General features: G+C 33.0%; 1 protein-coding gene across 6 annotated transcripts in view; it reads right to left on the reverse strand.

Moving 5' to 3' along the window:
- Positions 1-14,909, reverse strand: part of KIAA0825 (KIAA0825 ortholog) — a 356,819-nt gene that overhangs the window by 286,607 nt on the left and 55,303 nt on the right. For all 6 annotated transcript variants that reach the window (XM_021085379.1, XM_021085381.1, XM_021085380.1 and 3 more), the window contains 2 exons: positions 11,481-11,649; positions 7,689-8,358 (listed from right to left, as the gene is read on the reverse strand). In XM_021085379.1, the coding sequence (XP_020941038.1) occupies positions 7,689-8,358; positions 11,481-11,649 (839 nt within the window). The remainder of the gene's footprint in view (positions 1-7,688; positions 8,359-11,480; positions 11,650-14,909) is intronic.

The following is a 14,909-nucleotide window of genomic DNA, read 5'->3' on the forward strand; positions in this document are numbered from 1 at the left end:
TGGATTTGAATCCCTGCTGAGGTACATCCTAACAGTGGGATTTTTTGGGAAAGCTACTTAACTTGTCCAACCTCAGTTTCTAAAACTATAAAGTAGAGATAATCAGAGTTTCCTTGTGACATAGCGGGCTAAGCATCTGGCATTGTCACTGCTGCAGCTTGGGTCATTGCTGTGGCACAGGTTCAATCCCTGGCTGAGGAACTTCTGCATGCTATGGGTGTGGCCAGAAAATAAAGTAGGGATAATAATTCAAATTTTCAGAAATATTGTAGAAATCAAATGGTATATTAGTACATCAAGTGCTCAGAATGGTGCATGGCAAATTTAAAAGCACCTAAGAAACAGTCATCTATTATATAACTGACTTTATATATTTGTAAATAGGTTAACAAGGAAAACTGAAGATCATCAATGAGAAAATAACAACAAAATTAATAGTGAATTCATGTTCTGAGTAGCATCCTTTGCAAAGTGTATGTTTTATTCAAGTTGTTAGTGCAAAGAGCCTAAGCTATTTGTGCCTTAACAAAACTCAAGAATCAGAGTAGGTAGAAATGACTTTTAACACAGAAAACTGTCTTAAATGGAATGAAGAATTTGTCCTGTCCTAATTCTTATATAAAGGATGAAATAAAACCACATAGTGCTAATTTTCACCTTCACCTTGGTGGATCATTTGTGTACCTTTACCATGGAGAGAGAGACAGTACAGAAAGGAATTAGATTGAATGCAGGATGTCCTCCTGGCTCAGGAAAAGAGAAGACAAGCCCATTCTCTCTACTGATATCATGGATGGCCTAGCACGTTCCAGGAGAAGCCTCAAGATGGCACTGAACATGCCATGTACAGAAGTGGCAGGAGGGAAGGCTTTAGGATCAATTATGCCAAAACTCAAATCACTTTAGACTTTCTTTACATGCTGAAAAAAATACTAAAATTATTTACAAAAGTTTAACATGTACAACTGTCTCATTGTGTAATATAGTGCATGAAATTCTTACCCACAGACTCAAAGGAAAGATCACTTACTCTCCCATGCTTTATAGGCCTCATTCTGAGGCTGTCATTCTGTACTTATACAGGCGTTTGTATGATTAGAGAGACACTTTTTTGAGAAGAAGTATTTTGTCCATGCCTACTTTATAGCATTTCAAGAATGAGCTGATTCTTCCCCAGGAAAAAAAAACATAAGTCACTATTAAATTCCTGCTTTGCCTTCTTTAAATACATGCCAGAGAAAAGACATATGGATTTCTTTTCAATCAACAATACAGAATAATACTGCATTTCCAGTTTTTGCCTGTGATCTTAATTTTCATTTGTCTGTTTTAAAATGCTCCTACAAAAATAAAAAATTGAAACTAAAAATAGAACAGAACAAAAAGAGTCTGTTGTGGGATCAAAGAGGAAGCCCCCCAAAGAATTACTAGCAATAGCTTCAGATGTCAGCTGGAAGGAGAGACTCTACTTCCTGTTTTTGTTTAATTACAGACTCCCCTCCTTACCCTCCCATCCTCATTAAAAATGTAACCACAGGACATGGCCAGTTTCCATATTGTTATTTTCAAGTTTCACTTGGGGAAGAAAAATCACACAGATAAAGATCTAAAGGAAGTTTTGTATTTGCTACAAGTGGCATACAAAGCCACACAATTAGCCAGCTAATACTGCTTTATTGTGAGTAGAGAAAATCAATGTGACAGTTTCCAGTGACCTTTTGTAGGTGTAAAATCTCCTCGTAGAATGATATCCATATCACGGAGTCAGAATAAGTTTATTTTTTAAATTTTTTATTCTCTCTCTCTGTTTAAAAGCTGCACCTGTGGCATATAGAAGTTCCCAGGCTAGGGGTCAAATCAGAGCTGCAGCTCCAGGCCTACATCATAGTCATGGCAATGCCAGATCCAAGCTGTATCCGTGACCCACACCACAGCTTGCAGCAATGCCTAATCCTTAACCCACTGAGTGAGTCCAGGGATCAATTCTTACGGAGACTTTGTTGGGTTTTAACCCACTAAACCACAATGGTAACTCCCAGAATAAGTTTAGGGTTAAAGCTTAGATTACCTGATATAACCCTTTCATTTTATCAATTAGAACAGTCTGAAGAGGTCAAATGACTTATCAAAGATCACAAACAAGAGGGTGGGAGATTGAGGATAAGCACCCTTGACTCCTGATAACTGTATTTTTTACCTTCTGAAAGCAAGTAACTGTAAACAAGTAATGTACTAGTATTTCATTAAAATGTAGCAAGTATGATAAAACAGTGGGAAAAAAGCTGATCAACAATATCATTTATTCGTATTTTCAGCAATGGTACAACAACAACAAAAAAAAACACCAGAAATTATATTACTATTTTAAAGGAATTTGTAATAACTGAATCAAGATATAACTTTTTCTTTCAAAATTTTTTCCCCATTACTGTTTTGAGCTATTTGAAATTCCAGCTCCTACCAGTGTGGGGTTAGAAAATAACAAGCATAACTGTCATCAGAAATCTAATGGAGATCTTCATCTCAGGGGCATAACAGGGTGAAGAGATGTGGTGTCCTAGGAGGCTTGATCTCTTCTGTAATAGCTAACAATAACCTCCAGAAAAATTCAGAAAAAGATACACAGGGGACCATAACATTTATCTTAAGATCGAAACCTCCTAATCATATCATTTCATATTAAAATACAGAGAATTTATTTAACTAAAATTCACTACCCATAAACAATCCTCTCTTCTTCAAAGCACTGAGAAAAGCAGCAGCAACTTTTCCTTAAATCGAAAGAAGGAGCTCTCATTGTGGCTCAGCAGAAATGAATTTGACTAGCATCCATGAGGATGCAGGTTTGATCCTTGGCCTTGGTCAGTGGTGAAGGATCCGGCACTGCTGGGAGCTGTGGTGTAGGTCACAAATGCGGCTCAGATCCCATGTTGCTGTGGCTGTGGTATAGCCAGCAGCTGTATCTCTGATTTGACCGCTAGCGTGGGAACCTCCACATGCCACAAGTGCGTCCCTAAACAAACAAACAAACAAACAAATCCAAAGAAAATACAATTTCAAAAGTAACTTAATCACTTGAAAGAGTATCTGTAGAAGTAATATTGTTCTTTCCCAGGATGGATCACCAAATTACCAAAAGTCTATAATACTTAATTTATAACATTATTTCATCTTTTTCTTCAAACAGCAAAACAAAAACAGACATGCGGATCAAGAACAGAATTAAGAACCCAGAAATAAACGCTTACATATACGGTCAACTAATATTTGATCAGGGAACCAAGAATACTCATTGGGGAAAGGGTTAAATAAAAGGTATTTGGAAAAGTGGATAACACATGCAGAATAATGGAATTAGACCCTATCTTACGACATCCACAAAAGTTAACTCAAAATAGATTAAAGACTTAAACATAAGACCTGAAACCAAAAACCTATTGTAGAAGAAGCACAGGGGGAAAGATCCTTATGTTGGTTTTGGCAATTATTTTTTTGGACATAATACCAAAAACATAGCCACAAAAGCAAAAATTAATAAGTGGGACTATATCAAATAGAAAAGCTTGTCCACAGCCAATGAAACAATCAACAAAATGAAAAGACAGCCTAGGATAGGGAGAAAGTATTTGCAAGCCATGTATCTAGTAAGGGATCAATATCCAAAATACATAAAAAACTCATATCCCTCAATAACAACAGCAACAAAATCCAATTAAATTATGGGCAGAGGATCTGAATACACATTTTTCCAAGGACATACAGATGATCAACAGGTACATGAAAAGAAGCTCAAAATCACCAGTCATCAGAGAAATGCAAACCAAAACCACAATGAGATGTCACCATATATCTGGCTATCTTTAAAAAGGGAAGAGATAAAAGGGAATCTGTGTTCAAAGTTTGTGGGAGCATAAATTGGTACAAACACTGTAGAAAATAGTACATAGGTTCCTCAAAAAATTACACGTAAAACCACCATCAACAATTCCACTTCTGGATATAAATCTAAAGGAAATGAAAACAAGGTATCAAAGAGATATCTGCACTCCTATGTTTATTTGCAGCATTGTTCACAATGGTCAAGATAAGGAATTAATCTAAGTGTTCATTTATGCATGGATGTATAAAGAGTAAGTGAGGAGTTCCCACTGTGGCTTAGTGGTTAACGAACCCAACTAGCATCCAGGAGGATGTGGGTTCAATCCCTGGCCTCACTCAGTGCGTTAAGGATCTAGCATTGCCATGAGCTGTGGTGTAGGTCACAGATGTGATACAGATCCCGATTTGCTGTGACTCTGGCGTAGGCCGGCGGCTAAAGCTCTGATTGGACCCCTAGCATGGGAACTGCCATATGCCATGGCTGCAGCCCTAAAAAGACAAAAAAAAAAAAAAAAAAAAAGAATAAGTGAGATTGAGATATATCAATGGAATATTATTGTCATGAAAAAGAAGGTACTCATACAGTTTGCACAACATGGATGCATTATGCTAAGTGAAAAAAATCAGACAAGGAAAGATAAGTACTATATGATATCACTTATACATGAGATCTTAAAAAAAATGAACTCATAGAAACAGAGAGTATTAAGATGGTTACCAGGGGATGGAGGATGCAGGAAATAAGGAGATACTGTTTGGTCAAAGGGTACAAATTTCTGGTTAGAAGAGTAATAATTTCTGGGGATCTAATGTACAGCATTGTGACTATAGTTAATAATAATGTATCACATACTTGAAAGTTGTTACCAGAATAAGTCTTAAACGTTCTCACCGGAGTTCTCGTCATGGCTCAGTGGTTAATGAGTCTGACTAGGAACCATAATGTTGTGAGTTCGATCCCTGGCCTTGCTCAGTGGGTTAAGGATCTGGTGTTTCAGTGAGCTGTGGTGTAGGTCGCAGATGCGGCTCGGATCCCAAGTTGCTATGGCTGTGGTGTAGGCTAGCAGCTACAGCTCCAACTAGACACCGAGCCTGGGAATCTCCATATGCCATGGATGCGGCCCTAGAAAAGACAAAAAAAAAAATTCTCATCAAACAAAGTAACAGAAATCACGTGATATGACGAATATATCAACTAAAGCTATGGTGGTAATCATTTTGAAATATTATGAAATATTATGTATCAAATCAACATGTTGTACATTTTAAAGTTACACAACATTACATTTCAGTTATATCTCAATAAAGCCGAAAAAAGGATGAGTATATATACAAGGTCAGCTTAAGATAACTCAGTAAATCACAAAATAAGTACTACAAGCAAAAAGAAAAAAAAAACAAAACAAAACCCTTTTAAATTGGCATTACAGACTTTGAAAGAGAAGAGTGTGGGATAGTTTATAGGAAAGTAAAATAATGACAACACTAAAGTATATTTAGCATACAGAGGATTCAGAACAATGATCTTAATGGAATGAGCTATTTCCACCCTGTTCTTTTAGGAAGTATAGCACAGTCAGAGTCAGGGCACCACAGTCAGAAAGACCTGAATTTCAATCCTGGCTTCACTCTGTAACTTCAATCAAATTACTTATCATATCTATGCCTTAGTTTCCTCACTATATAATAAAGATGAATAACAGTACCTATCCTGTTGGGTGGTTAGAAGGTTTTAATGAAATAACGCACATCAATGTCTGACTCAACAAATGTTAGCTATTATTACTTAAGGAATGTCTACAGTTTTAGGGTAAAGATAATATTCAAACCATTTGAGCCTATCTAGATTTTATTCAACAAGGAATATAAATATTATAAATTTTATTAAGTATTTATAAAATATTATTATTATTACTTTACAATTTTCAAACTATATTTCCTTAATAGATAAAATTTCATCATTGGGTTAAATATTAGTGGAAAATGTGGTTGATCTGTTAAGAGTTAGTTTAGGAGTTCTCATACAGCATTAGCTGCATGTACTCATTTAGTTTTCTTCCTTTTACCTTGTCTACCTTAGAAACATTAAATACAGTAGCTGCTAAATGCCTTTCCTATGGTAGGTACTCAATAAAGCCAAACTGAACTGATTTTCACTGAGCCCACTTGAACAGTGCTGTTTGAAATTTCTTTAAAAAGTTACAAAGCATTTAATTCTACACTTTGAGGCAAGATCCAGTAGCATGGTGGTTAAGAACATGAGTCTTGAAGACATGAAGACCAACTTAGGAATCCTGACTCTGACCCAGGGCAAGTTAATCTTTCTAAGCTTCTTTCTTTGTTTATTAAATTGGGATAATAAAGAAAGGGATGAACTTAGCATATTACCTGGCATATTGAAAGCATTCATTTAACAAGTGGTTTATACCAAAATTCAAATAAAGGAACTGGAGAACGATCAGTGCACTTGGACTTGTGGCTAGTGCTTCAAATTTTAGCCAACACACATAGTTCTTTCTCACAAACGGGAAAACACCTCAATATCAGCCCTAAAGACACCATAGCAACTTATACATATTTTTAACATATGGATGTTTTCTTCTGTTATAAACTAAACTATATTTGGCACATATAAAGCTTTCATATTGAAAGCACTTTTAAGTAAAATTTTCTGAGGGAATATAAAAATTTTAGAAAATAAGTAAACTTATGAAAAGGCATTTAAAATTTATGTAATGATTAAAATGAAAATCTTTAAACTTTGAGCAAAATTGTAATGTTCCTAAATTAATTGATTTTGTATTCTGCTATAATCTAAATTAGTTGATAATTCTATGATGTGATATAACTTCCTGAAGAAAATAAAAAAAAATTAAGAGAAAACATTGAATTATGTGAAAATTCATATATCAGAGCAATTGTTATTCTGGTATTTTATTAAGAAAGATAGGTAAAAATATCGTGAGCTGTGGAAATTTTTATGCAGTGATCATAAATTGAAAGAGCAATTTACTATAATTTGATAATTTTGAAACACTTAAATAGTTTATGAACCTGTTTAGAAATACACCTAGAGTTCTACATAAAAGCATGAGTAAGCATCATTTTCAAAATAATCATATTTTTTACCAAGAAAAATTTATTTAATCACAACAGATTCTTTCCTTTTTCCTTTACCTTTTGAATAAATCGGGAATCCTCAAATCATTTTTTATCTGTATATATATTATAGAAATATGATTAGAGGAATTTTTAAAGATCAGCTAGTTAATGCTCTAATTCCATATCCAATTATAATATTTTATAATTAGTATTTCATAATAGCTCTTTATTTGAATTGGCTGACTGAAATATATAATTTTGAACTTCCAACTTTAGTTAAAGAAATTTCAACAAATTTTCAACAATTCTTTTTATCTACTAATGCTTCAGCTTTGGAAGATACAATGAGCTAAAAATTAAACTTTTCTGTTTTATATATATATGTATGTGTATATATATATATATATATGTAATGTTTCACCCAATAACTTATGCGATTAAAAAAATTTAAACTCTTATTGGTAGCATTTCTGACCTATATTCCCAATATGCTTAACAATTTAAATGACAGGAAAGAAAACACTTCTATTACTATACTTACAGAAAAAGAAATGCATAAGAGAAATGTGTAGTGGAAAATTTCTTAACATTTATTTTCTGATTTATTTTCAAGTTTGCAATTAAGTTTAACCGAATAGAAAAGTTTTAAAAATTAAAGATATCAAAGGCTTAAGTTAAACCAAACAGGAAGTTAAAAAATCACTAACCCAAAGCATGCACTGCTCCTCTATGCCTGCTGGAGCTCTTGCTTGTTTTAATCACACGGACAGCACTTTCTTTGAACTGCGGCTCACAAAAATTTTCAAGAAATTTTGCCATTTCTTCTGTTAAAGTATCCAGGTAAGTTTCTTTAATGAATTTCACTGTTGAGGACGGAGCTAAAATTTCATGTAGTGTGTTAAAATCCTCTTTTATCATTGAGTATAACTTAAGCATTGTACCTTGGTATCCATCAGCCATTATGTCTAAATTTGATTCTCTGCTGTAAGAAGAAAAACAGTTCTGCAGGAGTTTTGCCAACAGTTTACTCTGTATGTTTTGGTACTTGATTGTAACTTCTGATTCTGGATAAAGAAACAAGAGTTGCTGTATGCACTGATTTTTCAACAAAATTTTTTGCTGTGAATTGTTTATTTCATTGTGGCTTTGTAATCTGCTCACTAAGAAACGTCGGAGATGTAGTCTTATATCATCCCATATAGACTTTATATCCATAGAGGAATGATCTTCAACAGAATGAAGAGAAGTCCTAGAGAGGAAATGGAAAGATGTTCCACTTAGAGTTGATGGGAGTGAAACACTGCTCTGGCAGGAGATGTCCCAAAGTAGATCCAATACCATTTCTTCTTGATTTTGTTCGTTCTTCAACAAATCTTGCTAACAAAAATAAATTATAATGTTAGAAATGTGATTAACTATAAGAGTAGCAAAAAAAATGATTTATACAATCATACAGAATTTCATAATTCATTTCAATTTATAATCAATACTCTGATGGTCTTCAAAAATATTTTTTTGCATTTGTAATTGAATCAATTCAGACATTTTAGAATATTAGCTTAATGGTCTGTTAAACTTTGTAAAAGCCCAGGTGAAGAGCTAATTTTTCAATTGGATTTCTAGACATAGAGTTTTAAGCCCTCCATGCCTGATATAATCACAGTTGTAAGGAAGCTGTAGTTTAAAAATTCTAAATAAAAATCTATAGTAAAATATCAACTGAAATGTAATCCTAAAACAAAAATAAATTCCAAGATCATTCCCCTAAGTAATTCCTGGCAGATAATTTTCATGACTGAATGAGTATACTTATTATAAAACTCCAAATGAACATAGAGAACAGAGACCTTTAAATGTAGCACATGCCTAGGGGTTACTAATAGCTGCCATCCTGAGAAATAAAATTTAATACATTTAGAGACTTTAGCTTTCATTTAAATTTCTTTTTGAGAATCACATTAAGAAAGATTTTACTTTGGAAATTAATCTGAGAATATTTCAGTTCTCTCCAAAGAAATAACGAACTCAAAATGTGAAAAAAATACTCTAAGAATTGTTCCTCAAAAGATGATACAGAATTACTTCTTTATACTTTCTGTGTTAACTGACAGAAAGTAATGGTAGGTGTAATTATGACAAGAAAAGGGACAAAAAAATTACTTTCTTTTTGGACTTTGAATCAAATGCACAAATTCTCCTTACATGCTGACTTTTCGAATTTTGTCTATTTCAGGGATTAATGGAATTAAATTATATTCTCCAGTAGTTGATTATTTTAAAAAAACAAGCTGATTATTTTTAAAAATGGAAGCAAGTTTCAAGTGGCATAAAATCAGGCCAGCTTTGAAATTTTGTATTGACAAAGACTTTAACTTTCATTTAAATTCCTTTTTGAGAGTTACATTAAAAACAATTTTACTTTGGGAATTAATCTGAGAATATTTCAGTTCTCTCCAAGGAAACAACTAGCAGGTATTATGTGTAACTGATAATTATGCGCAACTCCTAGACAAATTCCAGGGCACTCTCTCAGTCCCTCTAAGCACTATGATAGCTAATTTAATGTTCTATCTGTAATAAATAGTAATACCTAATATCTATGTAATTGTTTATGACATAAAAGCACTCTTCTACAGTTTCTTATTCATAATGAAAACTCTGTGACATAGATACTTTAAGCCCCTATTTATAGATAAGGACATTAAAGTGCAGTATGTTTAAGTTACTTTCTAAATGTCACACACAGTAAAGCACAGAACCAGAATGGATGCTTGGCTTCATTCATGTCCATGTTTTTTATACTACACACTAGAGAACCAAAAAGTGCATTGAACTTTCTGAAGCTCCTCTCTCTCTCTTCCCTCTATTTAGTTCCTTTGATACTTCTGGAAAAGAAATGTCCTTAGATAGAGTCCAGAACACCAGCATTACAGTAAACTACAGAGGAAACTGGTCATATTAGTGCTTCAACCTTGGGTTTCTTTAAGTCATTCAATAACTGTAAATACTTGATCAAGGAAACATTTAAAGAATAATAGATTGCAGAGGTTTAAAATATGTGCTTGGTATGATTGCTTCAATTCAGAAAATGACTTCATATAACTGCCACAATGAGGATTTCTGTTTCTTAAAGAGTTAGATAATTAATAAAAAAAAAAAAAACATTTCTATGGAAAGAAATAGATGTATGAAAAATGCTATAAAGACTGACACTTTCAGCATCTAAAAACCTGATAAGGTCATTTTAATCTGGATCCGTTTTAATAATGTAGTTCTTTTCTGAAAATAACATGATCAATTATGTAAAAAAAGCTAGGTCTGGAATAGGCCTATCAGTCTAATGAATTTGAGCAAAACTAAGGCGGCCTTTGCCCTGCAGTGAATAGAGAATGACTTATGTGTGACAGATTAAAAGATAATTAAAAGCTCTTGCTTTTAATTAAATGAGAAAGCATTATTACATCAATATTAATGAAATTCAATACACATGGCTCTTAATAGAAATTAAAGGAATAACTATAACCATATTTATTCTTCAAGGCTCCACCTTCAAGAGATAATGGGTGAGAGGATTTTCTTAAAAGAATGAGGCTTCAGGGCACATAGTCTTTCTTTCTCTTCCTTTTATTACTTTGTAAACATTAAAGAGACATCTGCAATAATAACAACAGCCAAAAATTATTTTCATCTGATTCTGTCATCCTAAGCCATCTACAACCTCAAGATATTTTCCACATCTGCCTTACTCAATGTTTGATGTTTAGACAAAAACAGAGCCTTTTTTCCCTAAATTAAATTAAAACCATAGCTATAGAAATCCTGCTTTCTAACAATTGTGCTGTTTCTCTGAGAAACCATTTTTGCAAGCTAGCTAGCTACCCTTGCAGGCACAGGTGTAATAATATAACTATTCTTATTAGGGCTACAAAAACCTCTCTAACATAGAGGGTGGTCGGTAGCCAAGAATAACCAATGTAATATTCATCAATTAGCTGTGGTCTTGTATAAATTGCTGCCTTGATTGAATAGAACTGGATATGCCCACAGGTTGAGAAGGGAATGATGGACAAGGCTACTTAATAGATACAATCAATGACAATTTTATTATGTTTAATAATAAGCACAGAGAAAATGAGTAGTTATGAAGGGACACAAAATATAATAAATATCAACTTTTCTGATAGACAACTGTGGTACATTTCAATACATTTCGTAATGTTGACACGGTATATATCACACCACAAATCACCCAAGAATTATAATGTTTAACCTCTTTAATATAAAACTTCATTTCATTATAAAAAATCACAGTAAAAAATAAAAACAAATAGCTTACTGGATTCCACTGAAGATACAAAAACAAAACAAAATAGTACCCCAACCCCTAGATATGTCAGGCTAATAAGGTCAATGAAATAAATACTTACACAGAGAAATTAAAAGAATTGTATTCCATTTTCACCCACCCCATTCCAATGTAAAACAAATTTTTTTTTTACCAGTGTTTTGAGAAACTTTATCAAATCTCCATGGGGAATGGAAGGTGACTTGAGTGAATCACAATTATAATTATTTAGCCATTCAAAACAGTCAGTTGTTGTTTGTAGCTGCACATCTGGACATTGTTTGTTAACTTCAGACTGTATTTCTTTAATGCAATGTTCTATGCTATAAAGAAAAAAAGAAAAAATTATTTTGGTAGGAAATATGTACTGGCTTTGTTTCATACTATCACAGGTCTTGAAATGTTTATATGCAGTACCTGGTTGTATACAACTTACAAAATTATAAAAAATTCATATGATATGAAATTAGAAACAAAAAGCTGTGCCATTTATAATTGAAAGCTGAAAATTCAATTTTTATGGTAGTTTCATTTCAAATGCACTAGAGGAAATATAGCTAATCAAAGATGAATTAGAAATTCTTTTATGTTAAAACTAAAATCAAGTATAGATGCAATGAAATAATGATACTCTTCATAGACACTGGATGGAAGACAGAGATAAAATACTCTTGACTGAAGATCAGAAACATACATTATTTACTAATATGTGAATAACTATATAAATTATGGAAAACCAACAATGTAATATTAAGAAAACACAAAGCAGTTACAAAGAATTTATAATTTTAAAAGTTACAACGTGCTGTATATACAATTACTACAGATAAGTAGCTTTTCCTTTCATCAAACTACTCCAAAAAAAAAAAAAAGCCCATTAGAGTTTTCTTGTGGTTCAGTGGGTTAAGAATCTGGTGTTATCACTGCAAGGGCTTGGGTCACTGCTGTGCCACAGGTTTGAACCCTGACCTAAGAACTTCCACATGATGTAGGCACAGCCAAAAACAAAAACAAAAACAAATCCCCTAAACATACAAAAAATTGCATGTTAAAAAAAAGACTGGAAGGAAATAAAACAAGAAGTTAATACCAACTATCTTTGGGTGATGAAATTTGTTGTTTTTAATTTTATTTTTCTATATTTTCTAAATTTTTTAGGCTATAAGTAAACTTTTATTTGCAAAATGTAAACAAATGAAATATAAACTTTTCATTTACAAAAAAGTAAACAAATAAGCCCAATTGCATCTTCCAATACCTATCTGTTTAAAAACTTTCATTAAAAGTATCCTTAGCTCTGAAACTAAAAAGATGCACTATGTTATTTTAATTTTCATTTAAAAATCTGTGAATTAATGATTATAAATCTTTGTGGGGTAAACTGGTAACTTTAAGCACAATGCCATCCGTGAAGCCACAAGGATATGACATATTACTACCACCTGATGGCAGCATATCTAAACTGCAAGAAAGCTTATAAACAGGAAAATTATTCTGAAGTTGAATCCCTTTACCTCAAACTGACAAGTTATGCATTTGCCTCTTAATAGTATTAAGAAACATCTGTTACTAAAAAGCTTACTAATGTTTTGAAAATATCATGCTATTAATTTTCAATTCCCTGTGATAGAAACATGTAGGCTTTGGAAACTAAGCTCTGATGATTAAAATTGATGTCATATGAAATTCTCTTCTTCGAAACTCGTCAGGTGTGGGCTGCATTTAAACATACACTGTAAAACTTTAAGGAAAGCTTTTCAGAAGACTTCTGAGCTTGAATGAACTCAAACTGAATTACATTGAAACAGATACATTTTGAGAATCAAAGACCCTTTTCATGAAAAGAAAGAACTTATAAGAAAAACAATACCTCCTTAGGCCACAGGCCACTCAGTTTCCTGATGAGACAGTCTTATTCAGGAATACCCATTCTAAGTCTGACACAAAATTGGCATATATTTTCTTAATTTACATAAGCATTTCTATGGACTGAGAAACATGATGCCCTAAGTACACACCTTGACTCGAGGGACCAGTTATCAAAGGTTTTTATTATAGCATCCTCCTGTGTCTTATTCAGCAAAACCTAATAGATTACAACAATATGAATTGGAAAGTCTCAGCCATTAGTCTACCTAAATCTGTTTCAATCAGGCCTCAGCTTTTAGGCTAATTTCTAACATCTGAATCTGGGTAGAGTCCAATAACTACAACTTACAAAGCCTTCAGAGGGTTAGATATTTGAGTAATTTGTCCAAACACTGATATAGGGATTGAGCAGTTGCATTTCAGAGGACCTCCCTCATTGACACAAACTATATCTAGACAGTTGAGCTGGCTTTTAAAATCATTTTGTCACAAATTTTAAAATGACAGAACTCATCTGCATATGATTTTACTTACGGTTGGCTAAATATCTTGTCATCCTGTCATTCACTGCTATCTATACATCTTACTTTAAAAGTACAATCATTTGAAGTTGAGAAATTTATGGTCTCTTTGTTGTACAAAATAAATATTTTCAAAGTTTAAGATGAATATCAGTTTAGCATGTAATTTGACAATTTATCTTCCTTAGTTGAGGTCAAAACTAATTTTAAAAATTAATTTTCAACCTCTAAAAGGTAATTATTATTTTCACATGTGTCATAATATTGCTGATAGACATGATAATCTTGAGTGGGAGGTGGTTTGTATATCATTAGACATAAATGATGCAAGATCTTAATCTAGATTTTTAGAAATAACATGATACTTGTCTTTATTTTGGTTTCCTACTTAACTCTAAGTTGCTTCTAATTTTCTTTAGAAACAAGGTCAGGAGTTCCTGTCGTGGTTCATTGGTTAATGAACCTGACTGGCAACCATGAGGACATGGGTTCGATGCCTGGCCTCACTCAGTGGGTTAAGGATCCAGCGTTGCCGGGAGCTGTGGTGCAGGTCACAGATGTGGCTCGGATCCCATGTTGCTGTGGCTCTGGAATAGGCTGGCAGCTACAGCTCCAATTGGACCCCTAGCCTGGGAACCCCCATACGCCGCAGGTGCAGCCCTAAAAAGACAAAAAAGACAAAAAAAAAGACAAAAAAAAAGAAACATGGTCAGCCATGAACACATCACCAAGGTAATTCAGCAAATAGAAATCCAATTAGCACATGTATTGACCAAAAATATCAAAAGTCTGAAAACAGATACTCTTCCCTAAATAAATTCCTAAATTTATACCATTAATTGGCTTAGCAAGGACTTTTAAAAAGCACATTCTTAACTTTATTTTTAATATTAAAACCATTGAAAATATCCTAAATGTCCATTAACAAGAGAATGATTAAATGGTTATATTCAATCAGTGAAAGTGTCATTAAAATAAAAAAGTAGAAATACAGTTATCAACATGGATGAATATAACAAATTAATATTTAGGGGGAAAAAGGTATAAATGAATACAAACCATACAAAAGCTTGAAAACATGCCATATGATTCTACATATTATTTAGGATTGTAAGCATAGACAACAAAAATGTTAAAAAGTGTACTGAAAAATGGAGTATAATCTATAAAAATGTTGAATCACCGTTTGTACA

The sequence above is a fragment of the Sus scrofa genome, chromosome 2 (assembly GCF_000003025.6).
Source record: "Sus scrofa isolate TJ Tabasco breed Duroc chromosome 2, Sscrofa11.1, whole genome shotgun sequence".
Taxonomy (NCBI): domain Eukaryota; kingdom Metazoa; phylum Chordata; class Mammalia; order Artiodactyla; family Suidae; genus Sus; species Sus scrofa.